Source organism: Haemorhous mexicanus, chromosome 3, assembly GCF_027477595.1.
Source record: "Haemorhous mexicanus isolate bHaeMex1 chromosome 3, bHaeMex1.pri, whole genome shotgun sequence".
NCBI lineage: Eukaryota > Metazoa > Chordata > Aves > Passeriformes > Fringillidae > Haemorhous > Haemorhous mexicanus.
The window spans coordinates 117,042,212-117,068,231 of record NC_082343.1 but is presented as its reverse complement, the minus strand read 5'-3'; the positions used below and the strand labels follow the sequence as shown (position 1 = coordinate 117,068,231).

The window sequence follows — 26,020 nt, the reverse complement described above, 5'->3', positions numbered from 1 at the left end:
TCCCCTATCCCACATCCCCTATCCCACATCCCACATCCCATATCCCATATCCCATATCCCATATCCCACATCCCACATCCCATATCCCATATCCCACATGCCCTATCCCATATCCCATATCCCATATCCCATATCCCATATCCCATATCCCCTATCCCCTATCCCATATCCCATATCCCACATCCCATATCCCATATCCCATATACCATATCCCCTATCCCATATCCCACATCCCATATCCCGTATCCCATATCCCATATCCCACATCCCACATCCCCTATCCCATATCCCATATCCCCTATCCCATATCCCACATCCCACATCCCACATCCCATCCCATCGTTCCCATCCCCTGGAGCTCCTCCAGCACTTCCACTCCCTCAGAGCCCCTTGGGGACAGGGTTGGTGTCACCCCCGTCCCACAGCCACCTCGGGGATGAGGGGACAGGATGGGATCAGCTCTTGGGAGCCACTGCCTTTGGAATTCCCTGTTGGAATTCCCTGTTGGAAATCCCTGGGGCTCTGGAATTCCCATGGGATCATGGCTGGGTTGAGGTGCCAGCACACGTGTGAGGGACAATTGTCCCTGGTTTCGGGTGACAGCAGCTGACACAACCTGTCCTGGGGTGGAAAACATTCCCTGCTCCAGAGGGTCAGGATCATCCCCACAGGGGATTCTGGGATGATCCCGAAATCCAGGGCCATCAGGAAAAGCGGGAATTCCGCCCGTGTGAGAGCCCACCTGGAACTGGGATCCTGAAATCAGCGGGACACAGAGCTGGAGAGGAGAGCACGGAGCTGCTCCAGGCTGGGAGAGCTGGGAATGTGCAGCTGGATCAGGGAAGGATCCAGGGAATCTTTGGAGACCCTTCCCGATCCCAAAGGGGCTCCAGGAGAGCTGGGATTTGGGAAAGGGACTGTGGGATCTTGGGAAGGAATTCCCGGCTGGGCTGGAATTCCCAGAGAATCCCTGGATCCCTGGCAGTGTCCCAGGAAAGGTGGGATGCGCTGGGATGCAATGGGATAATGGGATGGGATAATAGGATGGGAGGGGGTGCAGGTGGAGACACAGCTCTGGGGCAGGCTTGGGGTTTCGGGTTTGGGGTTTGGGGTTTGGGAGCTGTTCCCTGGTTTGGGAATTGGGGTTTGGGGTTTGGGAGCTGTTCCCAGAGTTGGGATTTGGGGTTTGGGAGCTGTTCCCAGAGTTGGGATTTGGGGTTTGGGAGCTGTTCCCAGGTCTGGGCTTTGGGGTTTGGGTTTTAGGTTTTGGGAGCTGTTCCCAGGGTTAAGGTTTGGGGTTTGGGAGCTCTTCCCAGGGTTGGAGTTTGGGATCTGCGGTTTGGGAGCTGTTCCCAAGGCTGGGATTTGGGGTTTGGGATCTGTTCCCAGGGCTGGGATTTTGGCTTTGCGATGTGGGGTTTTGGGAGATGTTCCCAGATTTGGGATCTGGGCTTTGGGAGCTGTCCCCAGGGTTGAGATTTGGGATCTGAGCTTTGGGAATCTTTTCCCAGAGTTGGGAATTGGGCTTTGGTCTTTGGCACCTGTTCCCGGTGCGGACGCGGCTCCCGGGACCGGCCGCGCTTCGGGGCTCGGGCGCTGTCCCCAGCGGGGATGACCCGGCCCCGTGCGACACTCGGGGGTCCCCGGGGGCGCTGGTGCTGAAGGACAGCTCCGCCCCTTCCCCCGCCCTCCCTCCCTCCTCCCTCTCCCTCCTCCCCCTCCCTCTCCCTCCCTCCCTCCCTCCTCCCGCTCCTCCGCCGGCCCCGCCGCCGCCGCGGCCGCCGCAGCCGCGCCTCGGCCGCCTCCCCCGGCCGCCCGCCGTGCCCGGGCGCTGCCGCCATGCCCCAGCCGGCCCCGCCGCGCCCCGCAGCCGCCGCCGGCGCACCATGAAGCGGCAGAACGTGCGGACGCTGGCGCTGATCGTCTGCACCTTCACCTACCTGCTGGTGGGCGCCGCCGTCTTCGACGCGCTCGAGTCCGAGGCGGAGACGGCGGAGAGGCGGCGGCTGGAGGCCAAGAGCGACGAGCTCAAGAAAAAGTACAACCTGAGCGCCGAGAGCTACGGCGAGCTCGAGCGGGTCGTGCTCAAGCTCAAGCCGCACAAGGCCGGCGTCCAGTGGAAATTCGCCGGCTCCTTCTACTTCGCCATCACCGTCATCACCACCATAGGTACCGGCTGCCCCCGCCCCGCCCGGCTCCCCGCGGGCAGATCCCGGCTCGGCTTTTTCCCGGTGGGGTCGGGGGATCCATACGGAAAGCACCGGGAAAGCCCCGCCTGTGCCCGAGGGAGCGGGGGGAAATCGGGAGCTCGGCGCTTCTGCCGCCCGGAGACCCCCCCGCCGCCGCCGCCCGTCCCGCTGGGACCGGCGCGATCCCTCCGCTCGGTTCCTCCGGCATCGGGAAAAAAACCTCGGTGCTCTCTGTCCCATCCCTTGGGATCGGAGCGATCCCCCTGCCCGGACCCCCCTGTTTCCCAACCCGGTGTTTTCGGGGCGATCCCCCCGCCCGGACCCCCGTGTCTCCCATCCCAGTGGGACCGGGGCGATCCCTCTGCTCGGTTCCTCCTGCACCGGGAAAAAAACCTCTGTGCTCTCTGTCCCATCCCTTGGGATCGGGGCGATCCCTCCCCGGCTCCTCCAGAACCGGGAAAAACCTGCCAGGACCCCCCTGTCTCCCATCCCGGTGTTTTCGGGGGCATCCCTCTACCCTGATTCCCCTTTTTCCCATCCCTTGGGATCGCGGCCATCCCTCTGCCCGGATTCCCGTCTCCCATCCCGGTGTTTTGGGGGCGATCCCCCTGCCCGGACCCCCCTGTCTCACATCCCGGTGTTTTCGGGGCGATCCCTCTGCTCGGTTCCTCCAGCACCGGGAAAAACCTGCCCGGTCCCCCCTCTCTCCCATCCCGGCGGGATCGGGGCGATCCCTGTGCCCGGACCCCCGTCTCCCACCCCTTGGGATCGCTCCTCTAGAACCGGGAAAAACCTGCCAGGACCCCCCCTGTCTCCCATGCCGGTGTTTTCGGGGCGATCCCCCTCCCCGAACGCCCCCCTCTCCCATCCCTTGGGATCGGGGCGATCCCTCCCCGGCTCCTCCAGCACCGCGGAAAACCTGCTAGGACCCCCCTGTCTTCCTTCCCAGTGGGATCGGGGCGATCCCTCTCCGGCTCCGGGAAAAACCTGCCCGGTCACCCCTCTCTCCTATTCCGGTGGGACCGGGGCGATCCCCCTGCCCGATCCCCCTCTTCTCCCATCCCTTGGGATCGGGGCAATCCCCCTGTTTCCCATCCCGGTGGGATCGGGGCGATCCCCTGCCCAGATTCCCGTTTCCCATCCCAGTGTTTTGGGGGCGATCCCCTGCCCGGATTCCAGTTTCCCATCCCGGTGGGATCGGGACGATCCCCTGCCCAGATTCCCGTTTCCCATCCCGGTGTTTTGGGGGCGATCCCCTGCCCAGATTCCCGTTTCCCATCCCGGTGGGATCGGGGCGATCCCCACCCGGATTCCCGTTTCCCATCCCGGTGTTTTGGGGGCGATTCCCCTGTTTCCCATCCCGGTGGGATCGGGGCGATCCCCGCCCGGATTCCCGTTTCCCATCCCGGTGTTTTGGGGGCGATTCCCCAGCCAAGCCCCCCCAAATTCCCGATCCCGCAGTGCCGGGACTCCCCCCCGGCCCCTCTCCCACCGGGAAACCCCCGCATGACCCCCGGGATCGGGGAACGCTCCAGGCCGGGACACTCCCGACCCGGGGATGTGTCCCCAAGGCGCTGTCACCCCTCGCCGGTGGCTCTCCTGGCCCTGTGGGACCCCCCTGCAGGGTCCCCAGCCCCTCGGGGACAGGGACAAGTCCTTGCAGGGTCCCCAGCCCCACGGGGACAGGGACGTGTCCCTATAGGGTCCCCAGCCCCACGGGGACAGGGACGTGTCCCTATAAGGTCCCTAGGGTCCCCAGCCCCATGGCGACAGGGAGGTAGGACCCCCAGCCCTGGGGAGGGGACAGGCACTTGTCCCCACCCTGCCAGGCTCTCCCAGGGGGTGTCACCCCTGTTCCCCACACTCAAGGATGTCCCCAGCCCTGTCCTCATCCTGGGAAGTGTCACTGGGTGTGGCCCCTTAGGGACCTACCCCCCCTGTCACCCACATTGTCACCCCCCTGTCACCCACACTGTCACCCCTCTGACACCTTCATTGTCATCCCTCTGACACCCTCATTGTCACCCCTCTGTCACCCACATTGTCACCCCCATTGTCATTCCCCTGTCACCCACACTGTCACCCCTCTGACACCCTCATTGTCACCCCTCTGGCCTTTGGGTCCCCTCCAGGGGTGGCTGGGGTGACCCAATGTCCCCTGGTCCCCAAATGCCCCCCAAACTCAGCCTCAGGGAGGGCCTGAGGGGTGGGGACAGCGAGGGGACAGCCAGGGACAGCCAGGGGACAGAAGGTGACACAGGACCCTGGCCACCATTCCCACAGAGAGAGGGGAGAGATGGGATGGGATAACGGGATAATGGGATGGGGGACACCAGCTTTGGGACAGATTTTGGGGTGTCCCTGGGTCCCCAGGGCTGTCACACGGATTTTGGGGTGTCCCTGGGTCCCCAGACCTCCTGTCACACGGATTTTGGGGTGTCCCAGAGTCCCCAGGGCTGTCACACAGATTTTGGGGTGTCCCTGGGTCCCCAGGGCTGTCACACAGATTTTGGGGTTCCCGTGCATTCCCAGGATCGGGACAGGGATATTGGGGTGCCCGTTTGTTCCCGGGGCTCAGATCCAGGTTTTGGGGTGCTCGTGGGGTCCCAAATTTGGGGTGTGGGTCTTGGGAGGATTCCCAGGCCCTAAATCCCGGTGTGGGGAGGGAAAAGAGTTCCCGGAGCTGAACCTCCGGGCTCGGAGTGCTCGTTATTCCCAGAGCTGTTATCCCGGCGTTTGTTATTCCCACCCTCAGGGTGTTCATTATTCCCGGGGCTGTTATCCCGGCGTTTGTTATTCCAGAGCTGTTATCCCGGTGTCTGTTATTCCCAGGGCTGTTATCCCGGCGTTTGTCATTCCCGGGGCTTTTATCTCCGCGTTTGTCATTCCCATTATCCCGGTGTCAGTGTCAGGGTGTTAGTTATTCCTGGAGCTGTTATCCCGGTGTTTGTCATTCCCAGAGTTATTGTTATTCCCACTCTCAGGATGTTCGTTATTCCCTGGGCTGTTTGCCCGATGTCAGCCTGTTATTCCAGGGCTGTTATCCCGGTGTTTGTCATTCCCACCCTCAGGGCGTTCATTATTCCCGGGGCTGTTTTCCCAATGTTTGTTATTCCAATTATCCCGGTGTCAGGTGTCTGTTATTCCCGGGGCTCTTATTCCCACCCTCAGGGCGTTCATTATTCCTGGGGCTTTTATCCCGGTGTCAGGCTGTTATTCCAGGACTTTTCTCCCGGTGTTTGTCATTCCCAATCTCAGGGCATTCATTATTCCCGGAGCTGTTATCCTGGTGTTTGTCATTCCCAGAGTTATTGTTATTCCCACTCTCAGGATGTTCGTTATTCCCTGGGCTGTTTGCCCAATGTCAGCCTGTTATTCCAGGACTTTTCTCCTGGTGTTTGTCATTCCCAGAGCTGTTATTCCCACTCCCAGGATGTTCCTTATTCCTGGGGCTTTTATCCCGGTGTCAGGCTGTTATTCCAGGACTTTTCTCCTGGTGTTTGTCATTCCCACCCTCAGGGCATTCATTATTCCCGGGGCTGTTTTCCCAGTGTTTGCTATTCCAATTATCCCGGTGTCAGGGTGTCTGTTATTCCTGGGGCTGTTATCCCGGTGTTTGTCATTCCCATTATCCCGGTCTCAGGGTGTTTGTTATTCCCGGGGCTTTTATCCCCATGTTTATTATTCCCGGGGCTGTCATCCCGGTGTTCATTATTCCCGGAGCTGTTATTCCCACTCTCAGGGTGTTCCTTATTCCCGGGGCTGTTTTCCCAATGTTTGTTATTCCAATTATCCTGCTGTCAGGGTGTCTGTTATTCCTGGCGCTCTTATCCCAGCGTTTGTAATTCATGGAGCTCTTATTCCCACTCTCAGGGTGTTTGTTATTCCCTGAGTGTCAGGCTGTTATTCCCAGGGCTTTTATCCCAGTATTTGCTATTCCCAGAGTTGTTATTCCCACTCTCAGGATGTTCCTTATTCCTGGGGCTTTTATCCCGGAGTCAGGCTGCTATTCCCGGGGCTTTTATCCTGCTGTTTGTTATTCCCTCAAGGCGTTCATTATTCCCGGGGCTGTTTTTCCAGTGTTTATTATTCCCGGTGTCAGGGTGTTATTTATTCCCGGGGGTTTTATCCCATTGTTTGTTTTTCCAGAGCTGTCATCCCGGTGTTTGTTATTCCCACCCTCAGGGTGTTCATTATTCCCGGGGCTGTTTTCCCAATGTTTATTATTCCCACTATCCCAGTGTGTCAGGGTGTGTCAGGGTGTTTGTTATTCCCGGGGTTTTTACTCTGGTGTTTGTTATTCCCAGGGCTTTTATCCTGGTGTTTGGAATTCCTGGAGTTGTTATTCCCACTCTCAGGGTGTTCCTTATTCCTGGGGCTGTTATCCCACTGTCAGGCTGTTATTCCAGAGCTTTTATCCTGCTGTTTGTTATTACCATTATCCCGGTGTCAGTGTCAGGGTGTTCATTATTCCCGGGGCTTTTATCCCGGCGTTTGTTATTCCCACCCTCAGGGCGTTCATTATTCCCGGGGCTGTTTTCCCAATGTTTGTTATTCCCACTATCCCGGTGTCAGGGTGTTTGTCATTCCCAGAGCTGTTATCCCGGCATTTGTCATTCCCAGAGCTGTTATCCTGGTGTTTTTCATTCCCAGAGCTGTTATCCCGGCATTTGTCATTCCCAGAGCTGTTATCCCGGCGTTTGTCATTCTCACCCTGAGGGTGTTCATTATTCCCGGAGCTGTTTTCCCAATGTTTATTATTCCCGGTGTCAGGGTGTTTTTTATTCCCGGGGTTTTTACTCTGGTGTTTGTTATTCCCTGGGCTTTTATCCCAGTGTTTGTCATTCCCAGAGTTGTTATTCCCACTCTCAGGGTGTTCCTTATTCCTGGGGCTGTTATCCCACTGTCAGGCTGCTATTCCAGGGCTGTTATCCCGGTGTTTGTCATTTCCATTAGCCCAGTGTCAGTGTGTCCATTATTCCCAGGGCTGTTTTCCCAATGCTCATTATTCCCGTTATCCAGTGTCAGGGGTTTGCTATTCCCAGGGTTTTTATCCGGGTGTTTGTTATTCCTGGAGTTGTTATTCCCACTCTCAGAGTGTTCGTTATTCCTGGAGCTGTTATCCCAGTGGCAGGCTGCTATTCCAGGGTTTTTATCCTGGTGTTTGTTATTCCTGGGTTGTTTTCCCCAAAGTTTATTATTCCCATTATCCCGGTGTTTGTTATTCCCGGGGCTTTTATCCTGATATTTCTTATTCCCACGTTCAGAGTGTTCATTATTCCCGGGGCTGTTTTCCCAATGCTCATTATTCCCATTATCCCGGTGTCAGGGTGTTTGTCATTCCCAGAGCTGTTATCCCGGTGTTTGTTATTCCTGGAGTTGTCATTCACACTCCCAGAGGGTTCATTATTCCAGAGCTGTTATCCCAGTGTCAGGACATTCATTATTCCCGGGGATTTTGTCCTGGTGTTTGTTATTCCCGTTCTCTCGGTGTCAGGGTGTTTGTTATTCCCAGCATTGGTATCCCGGTGTTTGTTATTCCCAGAGCTGTTTTCCCAGTGTTTGCCATTCCCATTATTCCCATTACCCGGTGTTTGCCATATCCCAGTGTCAGGGTGTTTATTGTTCCCGTTATCCCGGTGTTTGCCATTCCCATTATCCCATTATCCTGGTATTCACAATTCCCGTTATCCCAGTGTTTAGTATTCCCATTATCCAGGTGTTTATTATTCCCATTATCCTGATGTTTTTCAATCCCATTATCCCTTTATCCTGCTGTTTGCCACTCCCGGTATCCCATTATCCCAGTGTTTGCCATTCCCATTATCCCACTATGCCAGTGTTTGCCATTCCTGTAATCCCATTATCCTGGTGTTTACCATTCCCATTATTCCGGTGTTTACCATTCCCATTATCCCACTATGCCAGTGTTTGCCACTCCCATTATTCCGGTATTTGCCATTTCCATTATCCCAGTGTTTGCCATTCCCGTTATCCCAGTGTTTGCCATTCCCATTTTCCCGTTATCCCGGTGTTTGCTATTCCCAATATCCTGGTGTTTTTAAATGCCATTATCCCATTTTCCCGGTGTTTGCCATTCCCGTTATCCTGGTGTTTGCCAATCCCATTATCCCATTATCCAGGTGTTCGCCATTCCCATTTTCCCAGTGTTTGCCATTCCCGTTATCCCATTATCCCAGTGTTTGCTATTCCCATTATCCTGTTATTCTGGTGTTTGCCATTCCCATTATCTTGTTATCCTGGTGTTTGCCATTCCCATTATCCCATTATCCCAGTGTTTGCCATTACCATTATTCCATTATCCCATTATCTCGGTGTTTGCCATTCCCATTATCCTGGTGTTTTTCAATCCCATTATCCCATTATCCCAGTGTTTGCCATTCCCATTATTCCAGTGTTTGCCATTCTCATTTTCCCAGTGTTTGCCATTCCCGCTATTCTGGTGTTTTTCAATCCCATTATCCCATTTTCCCGGCGTTTGCCATTCCCATTTTCCTGGTGTTTGCCATTCCCGTTATCCCAGCTCCAGCCTCTCCAGCCGGGAGCCGCTGGAAAAGCTCTGGAATTGCAGTCGATCCTCTGGTGTTGGACAGGATGGGGGATCTGGGAATCTCCCGTGGGATCCAGCCCATCCCAAGGATCCCAGAATGCTGGAGAGGGAACAGGTCCGCTGGGATCCATTCCAAGGATGGATTGGGATCCTGCTCTGCCTCTCCTGGGATTCCTGATCCCAGAATTCCAAATCCTGTTGCCGAGAGCAGGGAATGCTGGATTGGGACTGATCCCGACCCAAAGGTCACATCCCAAAAATTCCAGGTGCTCCAAACCTTAAATCCTGGAGTTGGGCTCCACGTGGGAGCAGCTTTGGGACTGGGATGAGGATTCCCAATATCCCAAATGTGGGAATTGCAGAGGGAATGGCCCCAAATGGCTTTCCCTGAATCCAGCCCGGTTTTCCTGGAATTTCCAGTGATGTGGGGAAGAGGCTGGGACATCCGGATGTGTGGGAAGATCCCAAAATCCCACAAAATCCACGATTTGGGTGGCCGGATATGGCAGCAACACTGGGATGGGGCTGGAATGAGAGGACACCCCTCCAAATCCAGGGAAAAGGGGGAGAAAATCCCATTATTCCCATGGAACTGAATTTTCCAGGGTGGAAAAAAAAAAGGGATTTTCCCAGGAATTCACCACCCAGCTCTTGGTGGGACAGGGAAAAACCAGACTGGGATCGGGAAGTGGCTCCAGAGGTGGGGGAGATCCCAGGGGGGAAAAATCTGGGATTTGAGATCGCGGTGGGATGGGGGGGGAGGAAAATCCAGGATTACAGATCCTGCTGGGAAAAGTTTGGATCCATTTGGGGTTTTGGGTTTTTTTCCTTTAATCCATGAAAAAGCCGGGAGAGGAGCAGCTCCCGCCGCTGCTCCAAAGCTTCTCCGCGGCTCCCGAGAAATTCCAGAGGTGGGAATGTCCCCTCTGTCCCCATCCCACAATTCCAGAGGCGGGAATGTCCCCTCTGCCCTCATCCCACAATTCCAGAGGCGGGAATGTCCCCTCTGCCCTCATCCCACAATTCCAGAGGCGGGAATGTCCCCTCTGTCCCCATCCCATATTTCCAGAGGTGGGAATGTCCCCGCTGTCCCCATCCCGCAATTCCAGAGGCGGGAATGTCCCCGCTGTCCCCATCCCGCAATTCCAGAGGCTGGGATGTCCCCGGCGGGGGTGGCAGTGTCACCGGCAGTGTCCCTCTTGTCACCTCTGCCGCTGTCCCGAGCCAGGGCGGGCTGCGCTGGCTCTGGATGGCTCCCAAAAATTCCCATCCCAAAAACCTGATCCCAAAATCCCCGATCCCAAAAGTCCCAATCCCCGCCCCCCTCCCCCGCGGCCGTGCGCGCAGAGGGAGCAGGTGGCAAATGCCACCGCCGTGTCACCATCTGTCACCGCCCGCCACCCGCCCGAGCCTTTGTCACGGGAACAGCGCCCGGAACGGGGCCGGCAGGAGGCCGGGCCCTTTTGTCCCCATTTGTCACCTGCTGTCCCCTTTGGTCTCCCCCTGTCCCTTTCTGTCGCCGTTTGTCACCCCCTTGTCTTTCTTCCGTCCCCCCAGTCCGCCTGTCACCCCCTGGCCCCTCTGTCCCCTTCTGTCACCCCCTGGCCCCTCTGTCCCCTTCTGTCACTCCCTTGTCCCCTCAGACCCCACCTTCCCTTCTGTCCCCTCCTGTCCCACCCAGTCCCTCTGTCCCATTGTCCCCTCTGTCCCCTCTGTCCCCCCTGTCTCCCTTGTCCTGCCCTGTCCCCTCTGCCTCCCTTGTCCCCTCTGTCCCCTGTGTCCCCTCAGTTCCCTCTGTCCCCTCTGTCCCTCTGTCCCCTCAATCCCCTCAGTCCCTCCTGTCCCTCTGTACTTCTGTCCTGCTCTGTCCCCTGTGTCCCCTCTGTCCCTTCTGTCCCCTCTATCCCCCTGTCCCCCCTGTCCCCCTGTCCCCTCAGTCCCTCTGTCCCTCTGTCCCCTCTGTCCCCTCTATCCCCCTGTCCCTTTTGTCCCCCTGTCCCCCCTGTCCCCCTGTCCCCTCAGTCCCTCTGTCCCCTCTGTCCCCTCTATCCCCCTGTCCCTTTTGTCCCCCTGTCCCCCCTGTCCCCCTGTCCCCTCAGTCCCTCCTGTCCCTCTGTCCCTCTGTCCCCTATGTCCCCTCTATCCCCTGTCCCTTCTGTCCCCCTGTCCTGCCCTGTCCCTCTGTCCCCTCAGTCCCTTCTGACCCCTCTGTCCCCCCTGTCCCCTCTGTCCTGCCCTGAATCCCTCTGTCCCTTTGTCCCTCTGTCCCCTCTGTTCCCTCTGTCCCTTTGTCACTCTGTCCCCTCTGTCCCCTCTGTCCCCTCTGTCCCCCCGGGCCGGTGACGCCGCCCCTGTCCCCAGCCCGTGACACCCGCGCCCCTTCCCCGCCGCCGCCCCTGGGGTCAGGAAGGGTTTGGGGACAGCGCTGTCACCTCCTGTCACCTCCGGCGGGGGTGCCACCCACGGGCGGCGGGAAAGGCACCGAATTCCCGGGATTTGGGGGGAAAAACTCCGGGAATTGTTGAGAATTGCTGGGATAAGGAGCTCCCTCCGTCCCCTCGGGACATTCCTGCTCCCATTCCACAAAAAAAAACCCCAAAACATTTCCATGGAAATCGCTCCTTGGAATCAACAGGGAAAGGGGAATTCCAGGGAATTCCCGCCCCGATTCCAGGGCTGGAATTCCTCCCAACCCCTCGGGACATTCCTGCTCCGTTCCACAAAAAAAAAAAAATTTCCGTGGAAATCGGTGCTGGCACCTCCCGAACCATCCACGGGCTTTGGAATTAAGAGGGAGGAAGGGGGAATATTCCTGGAATTCCTGGAATTCCCTCCTGGGTTTTCCTGGGAAAGCCATCCCGGCCATCCCGGGGGTTGTTGGAGCATCCCATCCCTTGGAATTGTTGGAAAATCGGGATTGCTTCCCCTCCCTGTTCCACTCTGGATTCCTGGGTGTTCCTCCTGGACATTCCTGCTCCCATTCCACAAAAAAAACATTTCCATGGAAATCTCTGGTGGCTCCTTGGGACTGGATTTGGGATCAACAAGGAAAGGGGAATTCCAGGGAATTCCCTCCACAATTCCAGGGCTGGAATTCCTCCCATCCCTCCGGCCATTCCTGCTCCCATTCCACAAAAAAACCCCAAACATTTCCATGGAAATCTCTGGTTGCACCTCCCAAACCATCCACAGGCTTTGGAATGAACAGGAGGGAAGGGGGAATATTCCTGGAATTCCCTCTTGGGTTTTCCCGGAAAAGCAATCCCAAGCCCATCCCGGGGGTTGTTGGAGCATCCCATCCTCGGGAATTGTTGGAAAATTGGGATCGCTTCCCTTCCTTCCCCACCTTCCTGTCCCTGTTCCATTTGGGATTCCTGGATGTTCCTCCTGGATCCTCTGGATCCAGGGGATTTCCTGCTGGGAATGAGCAGGAAGGGGCTGGATGAGAATTCCCAGTGGGATCGGCGTCGCTTCCCGCTGGGATGGGGATTTAGGGACTACAATCCCAGCCCGGGTTGGATCCAGAGCCTTTTCCTGGGAATGTCTTCCCAAGGAGGCTCCGGCAAACCCAAGGTGGGGAGGCCTCGGGGTTGTTCCTGTGGGATTCAGCGCAGGGATCGGGATTGGGATCGCAGTTGGGATTGGGATCAGGATCCGGGATCGGGATTGGGATCGCAGTTGGGATTGGGATCAGGATCCGGGATCGGGATTGGGATTGGAATTGGGATTGAGATCAGGGTTGGGATTGAGATTGGGATTGGGATCAGCATTGGGATCAAGACTGGGATTGGAATTGGGATTGTGACTGGGATTGGGATCGGGATTGGGATCAGGATTGGGATCAGCATGAGGATTGGGATCGGGATTGGGATGGGGATCAAGATTGGGATTGAGATTGGGATCAAGATTGGGACTGAGATTGGGATCAAGATTGGGATTGAGACTGGGATCAAGATTGGGATCGAAATTGGGATTGAGATTGGGATTGAGATCAGGATCATGATAATGGTCAGGATCAGGATTGGGATTGGGATCGGGATTGGGATCAGGATCACGGTCAGTATTGGGAATGGGATCAGGATCAGGATCAGATCAGGATTGGGATCAAGATTGGGATTGAGATCCAGATCAGGATCATGGTTGGGGTCAGGATTGGGATTGGGATCGGGATTGGGATCAGGATCACGGTCAGTATTGGGAATGGGATCAGGATCAGGATCAGATCAGGATTGGGATCAAGATTGGGATTGAGATCCAGATCAGGATCATGGTTGGGGTCAGGATTGGGATCAGGATCAGGATCGGGGCCCCTCTGGATCCTCCCTCTCTCATCCCCCTCTCCTGCCCAGGCCATAAATTCCCAGCTTTTTTCCACCCAGGAGTAACACCATTAATTAATTCCCACTAATTCCCGCTCCTGGCCTTTCACAGCTGATTGCTCCCGAAATCCCAGCAAATCCTGGGAACGAGGAATGAAACCCATGGGCCAGGGGGATCAGGGCCAGGGAAAGCCATCCCAGATTTCTGAAGATTTGGGAGTTTTTCCCAGTTTTTCCCAAGCACTAGGGCTGGTGGCGCGGGGTGGATCCGAGAGCCTGGAATGGGATTTCTGGGATGGATGGGATCAGCAGCTCCCAGGGGAAAGGGACTGGATCCATTCCTCCTTCCAGTCCTGCATCCCAATCTCCATCCTGCATTCCCATCCCTTATCCCCATCCCATAATTTCAATCCCATATCCTCATCCCACATCCCACATCCCAATCCCATCATCTCCATCCCATATCCCCATCTAACATTCCCATTCCCGTCCCACATTCCCACCCCACATCTTCATCCCATAATCTCCATCCCAGTCCCCACCCATCTCACGTGCTGATCCCCATCCCACATCCCCATTTCCACCCCACTTCCCCATCCCACATCCCAATCCAATAGTCCCCATCCCACATCCCAATCCCATAGTCCCCAACCCACATCCCCATCCCATAGTCTCCATCTCATATCCCTACTCCCATATCCCCATGCCCATCCCATATCCATACCCCAGATCCCCACCCCATAGTCTCCATCCCCATTTCCACCCCATATCCCCATCCCCATCCCACATCCCCATTTCCATCCCACATCCCCATCCCACATCCCCATCCCATAATCCCCATCCCATAATCTCCATCCCATATCCCTCCCCCATATCCCCATCCCCATCCCATATCCCCATTTCCATCCCACATCCCAATCCCACATCTCCATCCCATAGTTCCCACCCCAGATCCCCATCCCATAATCCCCATCCCTATCCCCATTCCATATCCCTATCCCCATCCCATAATCCCCATCCCATATCCCCACCCCCCATCCCCCTCCTCCATCCCAAATCCCCATCCCCATCCCCAGGACCCTTTGGAATCCTGCCCAGGCCTGGGGCTCTGTCTCCCTTCAGAGGGGCTCAGGACCCCCTGGACGCTCCGGGCAGGAATTCCCTGCCTGGACCAGGATCCCTTTTCCCGGGAAGGACCTGGACACCCATCCCTGCCCATTTTGGGACACAAATCCACCCTGAAATCCACCCCAAAATCCATCCTAAAATCCCTGAGGGATTTTATTCCCACTGGAGCCGGTGCCCCCCCACAAACATCGGGTCCGCCCCCTTTGGGGTGCCCCAGGCCATTCCTGGGGTATCCCACCTTATCCCTGAGCTCCGGACCCCCTTCCCATTGCGGCCCCCCCTTTTCCAGGGAGAGGCGAGGGCCGGCACGGGGGGGTTGGGAAGGGGCCTGGCGGGGCCCCAGAATCCAAGGAAAAATTGCCAGTTTTGGCGCAAACAGAGAGCTTGGCCGGCGCCGGGATTTTCCATGACTCCATCCCGACCCCCCCGGCTGCAGGAGGCGCTGGGGGAGGGGGAATCCGGCACCCCCACACCCCAAAAAATCCGGGGGGGGATCCCGCTGCAGAGCCGAGGCCCTTTGGGAATGGTGCAGGAGTTTGGGGGAATGTGGGAATAAAGGGGAGAGCTCAGGGTCCGGCCCCACATGCAACCCCCCCCACCCAAATCCCACTGGGAATGGGGGATCCTGGGGGTCCCTGATCCTTGGGATCTCAGGGGGGGATCCTGGATTGTTCCAGCACCACCCCCCCCTTATGGAACAGCATCTCCCTTTTCCAGGGGGGAATGTGGGAGAAGGGGGGAGATGGAACAGAGAGGATTTGGGGATGGGGATGGAGGGAGGGATGGAGGGATGGATCCATGGATGGATGGATCGATCCATGGATGGATGGATGGATGGATGGACAGACGGACACAAGGAGCAGCTGGAACAGGGGCAGTCGGGATTTTGGTTGTCCCAGGGGTCCCTCCAGCTCTTCATTCCCAGTTCAGCCCATCCCAGATCCCATCCCTCTGCTCGGGCTGCAGGAGGTGTCCCCATGTCCATTCCCTCTTCCCCCATCTCCATCCAGGGATTTTGATGCCCCCACATCCCTCCCATCTTGCTTCCCCCAGCCCCACCCAGGGATTTTGGTGTCCCTGGGCCCTTCCCACTGCTCCCAGTCCCACCCATAGATTTCGGTGTCCCCGTGTCCCCTCCTGTGTCCCCCAGCCCCTTCCAGGGATTTTGGTGTCCCCATGTCCCCTCCTGTGTCCCCCAGCCCCATCCAGGGATTTTGGTGTCCCCATGTCCCTTCCCACTGTCCCCATCCCCATCCAGGGATTTTGGCGTCCCTGGGCTCCTTCCCATTGCTCCCAGTCCCACCCAGGGATTTTGGTGGCCCTGCAAGACCTAGGTGTCCCCCTGGCCATGTCCCCCAGCCATGTCCCCCTGGCCATGTCCCCCTGGCTGTGTCCCTCAGGGCCAGCTCCGTGTTTTTCCAGGACAGGCTAGAATTCCCACCAGCACCTGCTGCGTTCCCAGCCGCCGTCTCCAGGCGTGTTTGCTCTTCCCTGGGCACGTGGGGATCTCTGGGGGACAGCTGCGTCCCCTCCCCCGGCCTGGGGACAGCTGGGATGGCCCCAGCACTGGGAACAGCAGGATCCTTACTGGGAACAGCAGGATCCTTACTGGGAACAGCGGGATCCTTACTGGGAAGAGTGGGATCCTTACTGGGAACAGCAGGATCTTTCTGGGAACAGCGGGATCCTTTCTGGGAACAGCGGGATCCTTACTGGGAACAGAAAGATCTTTACTGGGAATGAGAACCTTACTGGGAACAGCGGGATCCTTACTGGGAACAGCGAGATCCTTACTGGGAACAGCAAGATCCTTACTGGGAGCAATGGGACACTGATCCTTACTGGGAACAGCAAGATCCTTACTGGGAACAGCAGGATCCTTACTGGGAACACTGGGATCCTTACTGGGAACAGCAGGACAATGATCCTTACTGAGAACAGTGGGATCCTTACTGGGAACAATGAGATCCTTAGTGGGAACAGCAGGATCCTTACTGGGAGCAGTGGGATCATACTGGGAGCAATGGGACACTGATCCTTACTGGGAACAGTAGGATCCTTACTGGGAGAAATGGGACAACGATCCCTACTGGAAACAGCAGGATCCTTACTGGGAACAGCAGGATCCTTACTGGGAGAAATGGGACAATGATCCTTACTGGGAGCTGATGCTGATCCTTACTGGGAGCAGTGGGACATGGGGAAGGGCTGGCACGAGGAGGCTCCTTCCATGCCCCTGCCCCATTCCCCGAATCCCCTGCCCCATTCCCTGCATCCTCTGCCCCATTCCCAAAACTCCCTGCCCCATCCCCTGCCCCATTCCCTGAATCTCCTGCCCCATTCCCTGAATCTCCCTGTCTCTGCTCCCTGAATCCCACCCTCTGGTTCCCTGAATTCCCTGTCCAGGTTCCCTGCACCCCTTGCCCCATTCCCTGCACCCCCTGCCCCATTCCCTGCCCCATTTCCTGCCCCTCCCGGAGGTCTCATCCCCTTCCCACCCTCCCAGCCCCATTCCCGCAGATCCTTGCCTGCCCTCCCAGCCCTCCAGCCGTGTGCCATCCTCCCCCCAGCCCGTTCCCAGCCCGTTCCCGCAGCTGTCCCGCTAATCCCGGCCATCCATCGCCCCGACAGCCGGGATCCGCTCCAGGCCCGGGGCCAGCCCTGCACCTGCTCCGGGGCCGGATCCAGCCCCGCTCCTCCGGCCCTAAAAAGGCCAGGATCGGCCGCGTTCCTGCGGGACGTGTCATCCTCCCTCCCTGGGGACACGATCCCTGCTCCCGGCCCGTCCCGGAGCGGGATCCCGGCTCATCCCGGCCCCGCTGCCCCTCGACTCCAGCGCGCCTGGGACACCCCTGGGAGCCGGGAAGGGCAGGGGGGCAGGAGGTGGGGAAGGAGCTGGAATTCCAGCGGTTATTCCCGGCGGATTTCCCGGCTGGGACGTGCCCTCCTCTCCAACACAATTCCTCGCCACCCGCGGGTCCCAAAGGGATTTGGGGGTCATCCCCGGTGCCGTTTTCCCGGGGTTTTCCCTCTTCTGCCATTCCCGACCTTCCCCCCACCCTCAGACGTGCCGGAGCTCAGGCAGCTCCTGCTAAAACCGGGGACGGGGGGGGATCGGGGGATTGACCGACGCTTGGAGAGCTCATAAACTCCCTTCCCTCGGGAAAGAGCGCTAAAAATAGCTCCTGGAGGCCGCGGAGGGATGGAGAGGCTGGAGAGGGCAGGAAAAGGCATGAAAGGGCAGGAGGATGCTCAGGGAGGTTTTTGGAAAGGCACCCGTGGGCACTGCCGGAGGCTCCATCCCAAAATCCATCCCGAACAGCCGGAATGGGGAGATTTGGGAATTGCTGGGGAGGGGATGGAGAAGGGCGGGATGAGGGCTCGGGACGTGGGACTGGGTGGAGAATGAGGAGCAGGGAGAGAGGGACACGAGGAGCTGGGAGAGAGGGACATGAGGAGCTGGGAGAGAGGGACACAGGGATGGGACACGAGGAGCTGGGAGAGAGGGACATGAGGAGCCGGGAGAGAGGGACACAGGGATGGGACACGAGGAGCTGGGAGAGAGGGACATGAGGAGCTGGGAGAGAGGGGCACGAGGAGCTGGGAGAGAGGGACATGAGGAGCAGAGAGGGACATGAGGAGCTGGGAGAGAGGGACATGAGGAGCAGAGAGAGAGGGACACAGGGATGGGACACGAGGAGCTGGGAGAGAGGGACACGAGGAGCTGGGAGAGAGGGACACGAGGAGCTGGGAGAGAGGGACATGAGGAGCAGAGAGAGGGACATGAGGAGCTGGGAGAGAGGGACATGAGGAGCTGGGAGAGAGGGACACAGGGATGGGACATGAGGAACAGGGAGAGAGGGACACAAGGAACAGGGAGAGAGGGACACAAGGAACAGGGAGAGAGGGACACAAGGAGCAGGGAGAGAGGGACATGAGGAGCTGGGAGAGAGGGACAGAGGGAAGGGACACGAGGAGCTGGGAGAGAGGGACATGAGGAGCTGGGAGAGAGGGACAGAGAGAAGGGACAGAAGCAGCTGGGAGAGAGGGACATGAGGAGCTGGGAGAGAGGGACACAGGGATGGGACATGAGGAGCAGGGAGAGAGGGACATGAGGAGCTGGGAGAGAGGGACATGAGGAGCTGGGAGAGAGGGACATGAGGAGCTGAGAGAGAGGGAAAAACAGGGAGAGAGGGACACATAAAGGGACATGAGGAACAGGGAGTGAAGGACACGAGGAACTGGGAGGGAGGGACACAGGGATGGGACAGAAGGAACTGGGAGAAAGGGACTTGAGGAACAGGGAGAGAGGGAATGAGGAGCTGGGAGAGAGGGACATGAGGAGCAGAGAGAGGGACACAGGGAAGTGACAGAAGGAACAGGGAGAAAGGGACATGAGGAGCAGGGAGAGATGGACACAAGGAGCTGGGAGAGAGGGACATGAGGAGCAAGGAGAGAGGGACACTGGGAAGTGACAGAAGGAACAGGGAGAGAGGGACACGAGGAATAGGGAGAGAGGGACACAAGAAGCTGGGAGAGGAGGACATGAGGAGCAGGGAAGGGACAGAAGAAGCAGGGAAGGAACAGGGAATGACACAAGTGAGAAGGACATGAGGAACAGAGAGAGAGAGGGACACAGGGAAGAGGGAAGGGACAAATGAGCAGGGAGAGAAGGACACAGGGAGCAGGAAGGGACACAGGGAGCAGGGAGGGACACACAGGGCAGGGATGGATCAGGGGGTGCTGCTAGCTGATGCTCAGGGGATGCTCAGGTGATGCTGCCAGGTGATGCTTTCAGGCAATGCTCAGGTGATATTCCCAGGTGATGCTGCCAGGTGGTTCTCTCAGGTGATGATCAGGGAATGCTCAGGTGATGCTGCCAGGTGGTTCTCGCAGGTGATGCTCAGGGAATGCTCAGGTGGTGCTCTGGTGGTGCTGCTAAGTGATGCTTTCAGGCAATGCTCAGGTGATACTCCCAGGTGATGCTGCCAGGTGGTTCTCTCAGGTGATGCTCCAGTGATGCTCAGGGAATGCTCAGGTGATGCTCAGGTGATGCTGTCAGGTGGTTCACTCAGGTGGTGCTCAGGGGATGATTTCAGGCATTGATCTGCAGCAATGTCCAGATGATGCTCCCAGGTGATTCGCCTCAGGTGTTTCTCAGGTGAGGCTTGAGCAAGGCTACAGTGATGCTCTCAGGTGCTTCTCAGGAGATGTTTTCTGGTGACACTCAGGTGCTGCTCAGGTGATGTTTTCTGGTGACACTCAGGTGTTGCTCAGGTGCTGCTCAGGAGATGTTTTCTGGTGACACTCAGGTGCTGCTCAGGTGATGTTTTCTGGTGACACTCAGGTGTTGCTCAGGTGCTGCTCAGGAGATGTTTTCTGGTGACACTCAGGTGCTGCTCAGGTGATGTTTTCTGGTGACACTCAGGTGTTGCTCAGGTGTTGCTCAGGTGATGTTTTCTGGTGACACTCAGGTGCTGCTCAGGTGATGTTTTCTGGTGACACTCAGGTGTTGCTCAGGTGATGTTTTCTGGTGACACTCAGGTGTTGCTCAGGTGATGTTTTCTGGTGACGCCCTGCCATGATGGCTCCAGGTGAAGCTCAGGGGATGCTCTCAGGTGCTGCTCAGGTGATGCTCTGGTGATGTTGTCTGGTGATGCTCTCAGGTGTTTTCCAGGTGTTTCTCAGGTGTATCACGGGTGTCTCCCAGTGATTCCCAGGTGTTTCCCAGGTGTCTCCCAGGTGCTGCTCCATGATGCTCCAATGTTGCTCTCCAGATATGATCTCAGGTGTCACTGGCAGGTGTTGCTCTCTCTCCCATGGATTCCCCCTTCATGGATTCCTTCTCCCATCGATTCCATCCCACTGATTCCATCCCATTGATTCCCACTCCATCAATTCCCTCTCCATCGATTCCCTCTCCATCGATTCCCTCTCCATCGATCCCCTCCCACTGATTTCTTCTCCATCAATTCCCTCTCCATGGATTCCCTCCCATCAATTCCATTCCATGGATTCCCTCTCCATTGATTCCTGCCCATAGATTCCATCCCATCAATTCTATCCCATGGATTCCCTCTCCATTGATTCCTTCCCATGGATTCCCCCTCCATGGATTACATCCCGCAGATTCCCTGTTCATCAATTCCTCCCATTAATTCCTTCTCCTCCAATTCCCTCTCCATGGATTCCATCCCCATGGACTCCCTCCCCATGGACTCCATCCCACCGATTCCCTCTCCATGGATTCCATCCCATGAATTCCATCCCCATGGATTCCATCCCCATAGACTCCATCCCATCAATTCCCTCTCCATGGATTCCATCCCCATGGACTCCATCCCATCAATTCCTTCTCCATGGATTCCATCCCCATGGACTCCATCCCATCAATTCCCTCTCCATGGATTCCATCCCCATGGACTCCATCCCACCAATTCCCTCTCCATGGATTCCATCCCCATAGACTCCATCCCATCAATTCCCTCTCCATGGATTCCATCCCCATGGACTCCATCCCACCAATTCCCTCTCCATAAATTCCATCCCCATAGACTCCATCCCATCAATTCCCTCTCCATGGATTCCATCCCCATGGACTCCCTCCCCATGGACTCCATCCCACCGATTCCCTCTCCATGGATTCCATCCCATGAATTCCATCCCCATGGATTCCATCCCCATAGACTCCATCCCATCAATTCCCTCTCCATGGATTCCATCCCCATGGACTCCATCCCATCAATTCCTTCTCCATGGATTCCATCCCCATGGACTCCATCCCATCAATTCCCTCTCCATGGATTCCATCCCCATGGACTCCATCCCACCGATTCCCTCTCCATGGATTCCATCCCCATAGACTCCATCCCATCAATTCCCTCTCCATGGATTCCATCCCCATGGACTCCATCCCACCAATTCCCTCTCCATAAATTCCATCCCCATAGACTCCATCCCATCAATTCCCTCTCCATGGATTCCATCCCCATGGACTCCATCCCCATGGACTCCATCCCACCAATTCCCTCTCTGTGGATTCCATCCCCACACAGAGAGGATCCCACGGCAGCTCCTCCTTGGAGAAGATCCCACGATCCCGATTTTCCCCTCGCTCCAGCTCCATCTGTGTCCCCCCGAGGGTGGCGGTGAGGGGGACTCAGGATCGGGATTAGGGATTCAGGATCGGGATCAGGGACACAGGAGTGGGATTAGGGGCAGGATGAGCCCCTCTCAGCATTCCCGGAGGAATGGTGGGGGATGGTCAGAAAGAGGAAGGGAAAGTAGAAAAGAGAAGGAAAGAGAAGGTAAGAAAAAGAAGGAAATGAGGAAAAAAGGAAAAGGAAAATAAAATTAGGAAAAGGGGGAAATGGGAAAGAGAGGGAAAGAAAGAGAAGGAATGGAAAAGCAATTGGAAGGGAAAAGGAAAAGGAAAAGGAAAAGGAAAAGGAAAAGGAAAAGGAAAAGGAAAAGGAAAAAAGGAAGAAGAGGAAGAATAGGAGGAAGGGAAAGAAAAATGGTAAGAAAAGATAAAGGGAAAGGAGGGAAAGGAAAAGGAACAGAAAAGGAAAAGGAAAAGGAAAAGGAGAAAAAGGAAGAAAGGGAGGAAAAGACGGAAAAGAAAAAAATGAGAAAGGAGAAAGAATGGGAAAGTAAGAAAGAGAGGGAGAAGGAAAGGGAGAGGGAAAGAGATGGAAAAGGAAAAGGAAAATGAGGAAAGGAACAGGAAAAGGAGGAAAGGAAAAAGAGGAAAGGGTCAGGAAAAGGAAAAGGAGGAAAGGGACAGGAAAAGGAAAAGGAGGAAAGGGACAGGAAAAGGAAAAGGAGGAAATGGACAGGGGCAGGAAAAGGGACAGGAAAAGGGTCAGGAAAAGGAAAAGAAGGAAAGGGACAGGGACAGGAAAAGGGACAGGAAAAGGGTCAGGAAAAGGAAAAGAAGGAAAGGGACAGGGACAGGAAAAGGGACGGGAGGACAGGGAAAGGAAGACAGGGACAGGAAAAGGGAGCAGCTGGTTCCTGCCACCCCCATCCAGGGCCTGTGCTGGCCCTGCCCGCGGCATCCCGGGATCCATCCTGGAGCGGGATAAATCCCATCTGCAGCGGCGCGGGATTACGGGAGCGCAGCTGTTCCCGGGGCTGGATGCAGATGCAGCCCCCGGATGGCGGGAACTGGGGCACTGGGACAGGGGGGTGACAGGGGACAAACGGAGCGCTTGGCTCTGGAGACAGCCAAAATCCCTGATTTCCCCATCTCCAGAGAGTCTGGGATGGGAATTTGGGGAATTTTCCCAAACGCAGGGATGGGGAAGGTGCCCCCACCCAAGGGTCCACCCAAACGTCGTCACTGGTACAGCATTCCCAGAGAAGCTGCGGCTATCCCTGGATACCTGGAAATGTCCAAGGAAATGCTGGAGGGAGCTTGGAGCAGCCTGGGATGGGAGAAAGAGTCAGGGTTGGAACAGGATGGGATTTGAGGTCCCTTCCCACCCAAACCACCCCATGATTCCATGATAAAGGACACTCAGAATCCGTTCAGAGGGATTTTTATGGAAAAGGGAGGAAAAGGGAAGAGAGACCCTTCCTGGAATCCTGAGACTCCAGGTGAAAGCCCTCATTCCTAAAACTCTTTCTCAGAGAGGAGTCGGGATGGGGCTGGATGCAATGGCAGGCTGGGAGAGCTGGGAATGTGCAGCTGGATCAGGGAAGGATGCAGGGAATCCTTGGAGCCTTTTGCAGAGGGAAAGGAGAGCTGGGATTTGGGCAAGGGCTGGAGGGGCAGGAGCCAGGGAATGGCTTCCAGTGGGAAAGGGGAGCTTGGGATGGTGGGATCTTGGGAAGGGATTCCTGGCTGGGCTGGAATTCCCAGAGAATCCCTGGATCCCTGGCAGTGTCCAAGGAAAGGCTGGACTGGGCTTGGAGCAGTCTGGGATCATGGGAGGTGTCCATGGCCTGGGATTTGAGGTCCCTTCCCACCCAAACCATTCTGGGATTCTGGGATCAAGGACAATCCATTCCTGGAAGTTGAGGATGGAAAAGCAGGAAGGGAGCCCCTTCCTGGAGCCCCAAGATTCCAAGTGAAACCCCTGGATCCCAAATTTCCTGCCAAGATCACCCTGGGATCATGGCAGTTGTCAGGCTTGGAATGGGACGAGCTCTGAGCTCCCCTCCCACCTTCCCTTCCCTCACTTGGGGATCCCACACCCTTCCGCGCTTCCCACCGACGTTCCCCACTCCCGATTCCCACCGGGATCACGGATCCGACCCCGCTCTCCCTTTCCCCCCAGGCTACGGGCACGCGGCGCCCAGCACGGACGGCGGGAAGGTTTTCTGCATGCTCTACGCACTGCTGGGCATCCCGCTGACCCTGGTGATGTTCCAGAGCCTGGGCGAGCGCATCAACACCCTGGTGCGCTCGCTGCTGCGCCGCCTCAAGAAGCGCCTGGGCATGCGGCGGCCGGAAGTGTCCATGGCCAACATGGTGACCATCGGCTTCTTCTCGTGCGTCAGCACGCTCTGCATCGGCGCCGCCGCCTTCTCGCACTACGAGAACTGGAGCTTCTTCCAGGCCTACTACTACTGCTTCATCACGCTGACCACCATCGGCTTCGGCGACTACGTGGCGCTGCAGAAGGACCACGCGCTGCAGACTCAGCCGCAGTACGTGGCCTTCAGCTTCGTCTACATCCTCACGGGGCTGACGGTCATTGGCGCCTTCCTCAACCTGGTGGTGCTGCGCTTCATGACCATGAACGCCGAGGACGAGCGCCGCGACGCCGAGCAGCGGGCGCTGCTCAGCCGGGGCGCTCGCTCCGGCGCCGTGGCCGCCGTCCCCGAGGCCGCCGCGGTAGCCCCGGCCGAGAGCGGCTTCAGGAACGTCTACGCCGAGGTGCTGCACTTCCAGTCGGTGTGCTCGTGCCTGTGGTACAAGAGCCGCGAGAAGCTGCAGTATTCCATCCCCATGATCATTCCCAGGGATTTGTCCAGCTCGGACACGGGCGTGGAGCGCAGCCACTCCTCACCCGCCCGCTGCCCCGAGACTCCGGAGCACCGGTGCTTCTGCCGCTCCCGGCGTTCTGCCATCAGCTCCGTGTCCACCGGGCTCCAGAGCCTGGCGGCGTTCCCGGGATTCACCAAGCGACGCAGCTCCGTGTAGCCCCCTTCACGCCCTCCCGGCCCGGATCCCTCCTGGAGCGGGAGGAAGCCGTTCCGGACTCGGGAATGACGCCGGAGTGGGGCCGTCCCGCTTGGCTCCAGAATGGATTTTAATTTAAAACCTCTTGGATTTTAATTTCACACACACAAAACCCCCCACTCCTTCAAAATGTGAAACTCGGGAGAACGGGAGAGCCTCAGAATCCTGTGGGCACCTCCCACTGTGGGCAGCCAGTCCTGGCCTCTCCACGCTCTGGATCCTCGGGAATTCCCCGGGAAGCACGGAGGGACCCGATGGCCACGGAAATCAGGCTAAGAGGGGCTTAGCCAGAGCTTTTCCACATCAGCCGCCCGGAAAAGCAGCCGGGAGTCACGTAGGCTGCTCCAAACCCTGGGATTTGGTGCTGTCTTAACCCAATTTCATAGGGGGGCAGAGCTGGGAGCCCTCGGGATTTAGCGGGAATCATCCGTGGGAAGCTGGCTGATCCCACAGGATTTCTGTGTCCATCCATACCGAGGGTCTGGGGATGGGATTGTTCCCCTCAGGAAGGTGTTTGGGGGACATTTTGGGATATTTTCCCATGGGATCCCCATCTCCATCCTCCCCAAGGCTCCAGGGATGGGATTGTTCCTCCTGGGAAGGTATTTTGGGAATAATCTGGGATATTTTTCCATGGGATCCCCATCTCCATCCTCCCCAAGGCTCCAGGGATGGAATTATTTCCCTCTGAGTGTTTTTTTCAGGATAATCTGGGATATTTTCCCATGGGATCCCCATTTCCGTTCTCTCCAAAGCTCCGGGGTTAGAGCTGTTCCTCCTGGGAAGGTATTTTGGGGAAAATCCAGGATATTTTCCCATGGGATCCCCATCTCCACCCTCCCCAAGGCTCCAGGGATGGAATTGTTCCCCTCAGGGACGTTTTTTTGAGATATTTTTCCCTTGGATCCCCACCTCCATCCTCACTGGGACTCTGGGAATGGAACTGTTCCCTCGGGGAGGAATTTTGGGGACAATTATCCCCCGGGATCCCCATTTCCCTCCTCACCAGGACTCCGGGGATGGAATCTTTCCCTCAGAGAGAAATCTGGGATATGACAACACTTCTCCATCCTTTCCTCCACACCCCATCCCACCACCACCCTCACTCCTGGGACACTCCCGGAATTCCCTGGGATACCCCAGGGGTCACCTCTGTCACCACCACCCCAACAGGGAAGCAAAACTTCCCTCCTTTCCCATTCCTGCCCTTCCAGGATGGGAATTTCCCCTCCCAGCACCCAAAGTCCCCTCCAGGGGACACGGAGGGGACATGGGGAGGACCCTCCTGGAGCGCTGGATGTGGCAGGGGGGGACTGTGGGGATGTTCCGTCACCTTTCCAGAGAGGAAAAAAAATCCATGGATTTCTGATCCTTGAGCTGTGCATTTGTGAGATTCCTGAGGATATTTATTACCAACGGCGCTATCCACGGAATTCCGGAAATATCCGTCGGAGAGGAGGCTCGGGGGACACTTCCTGACGATTCCAGGGAGGAATTTCTGCCACTTCCTCATCCAGGGGCGCCCAATTCCTGCCGGGAAGGGTTCCCTGGTCCTCATGCCAAAGCCGATGTGTCCAACGGGGTTCGATTCCTTGGAGAGAGAAATAAAGGATTGTTGGAA

The 26,020-nt window shown here is 57.0% G+C and overlaps 1 protein-coding gene across 1 annotated transcript; it reads left to right on the top strand.

Annotated features, from left to right (window-relative positions):
* Positions 1-1,844: 1,844 nt before the first annotated feature.
* KCNK3 (potassium two pore domain channel subfamily K member 3) lies at positions 1,845-26,020 on the top strand. The gene is made up of 2 exons (XM_059843160.1): positions 1,845-2,169; positions 23,492-26,020. The coding sequence occupies exons 1-2, from the start codon at positions 1,887-1,889 to the stop codon at positions 24,358-24,360; spliced, it is 1,152 nt and encodes a 383-aa protein (XP_059699143.1). The 5' UTR covers positions 1,845-1,886; the 3' UTR covers positions 24,361-26,020.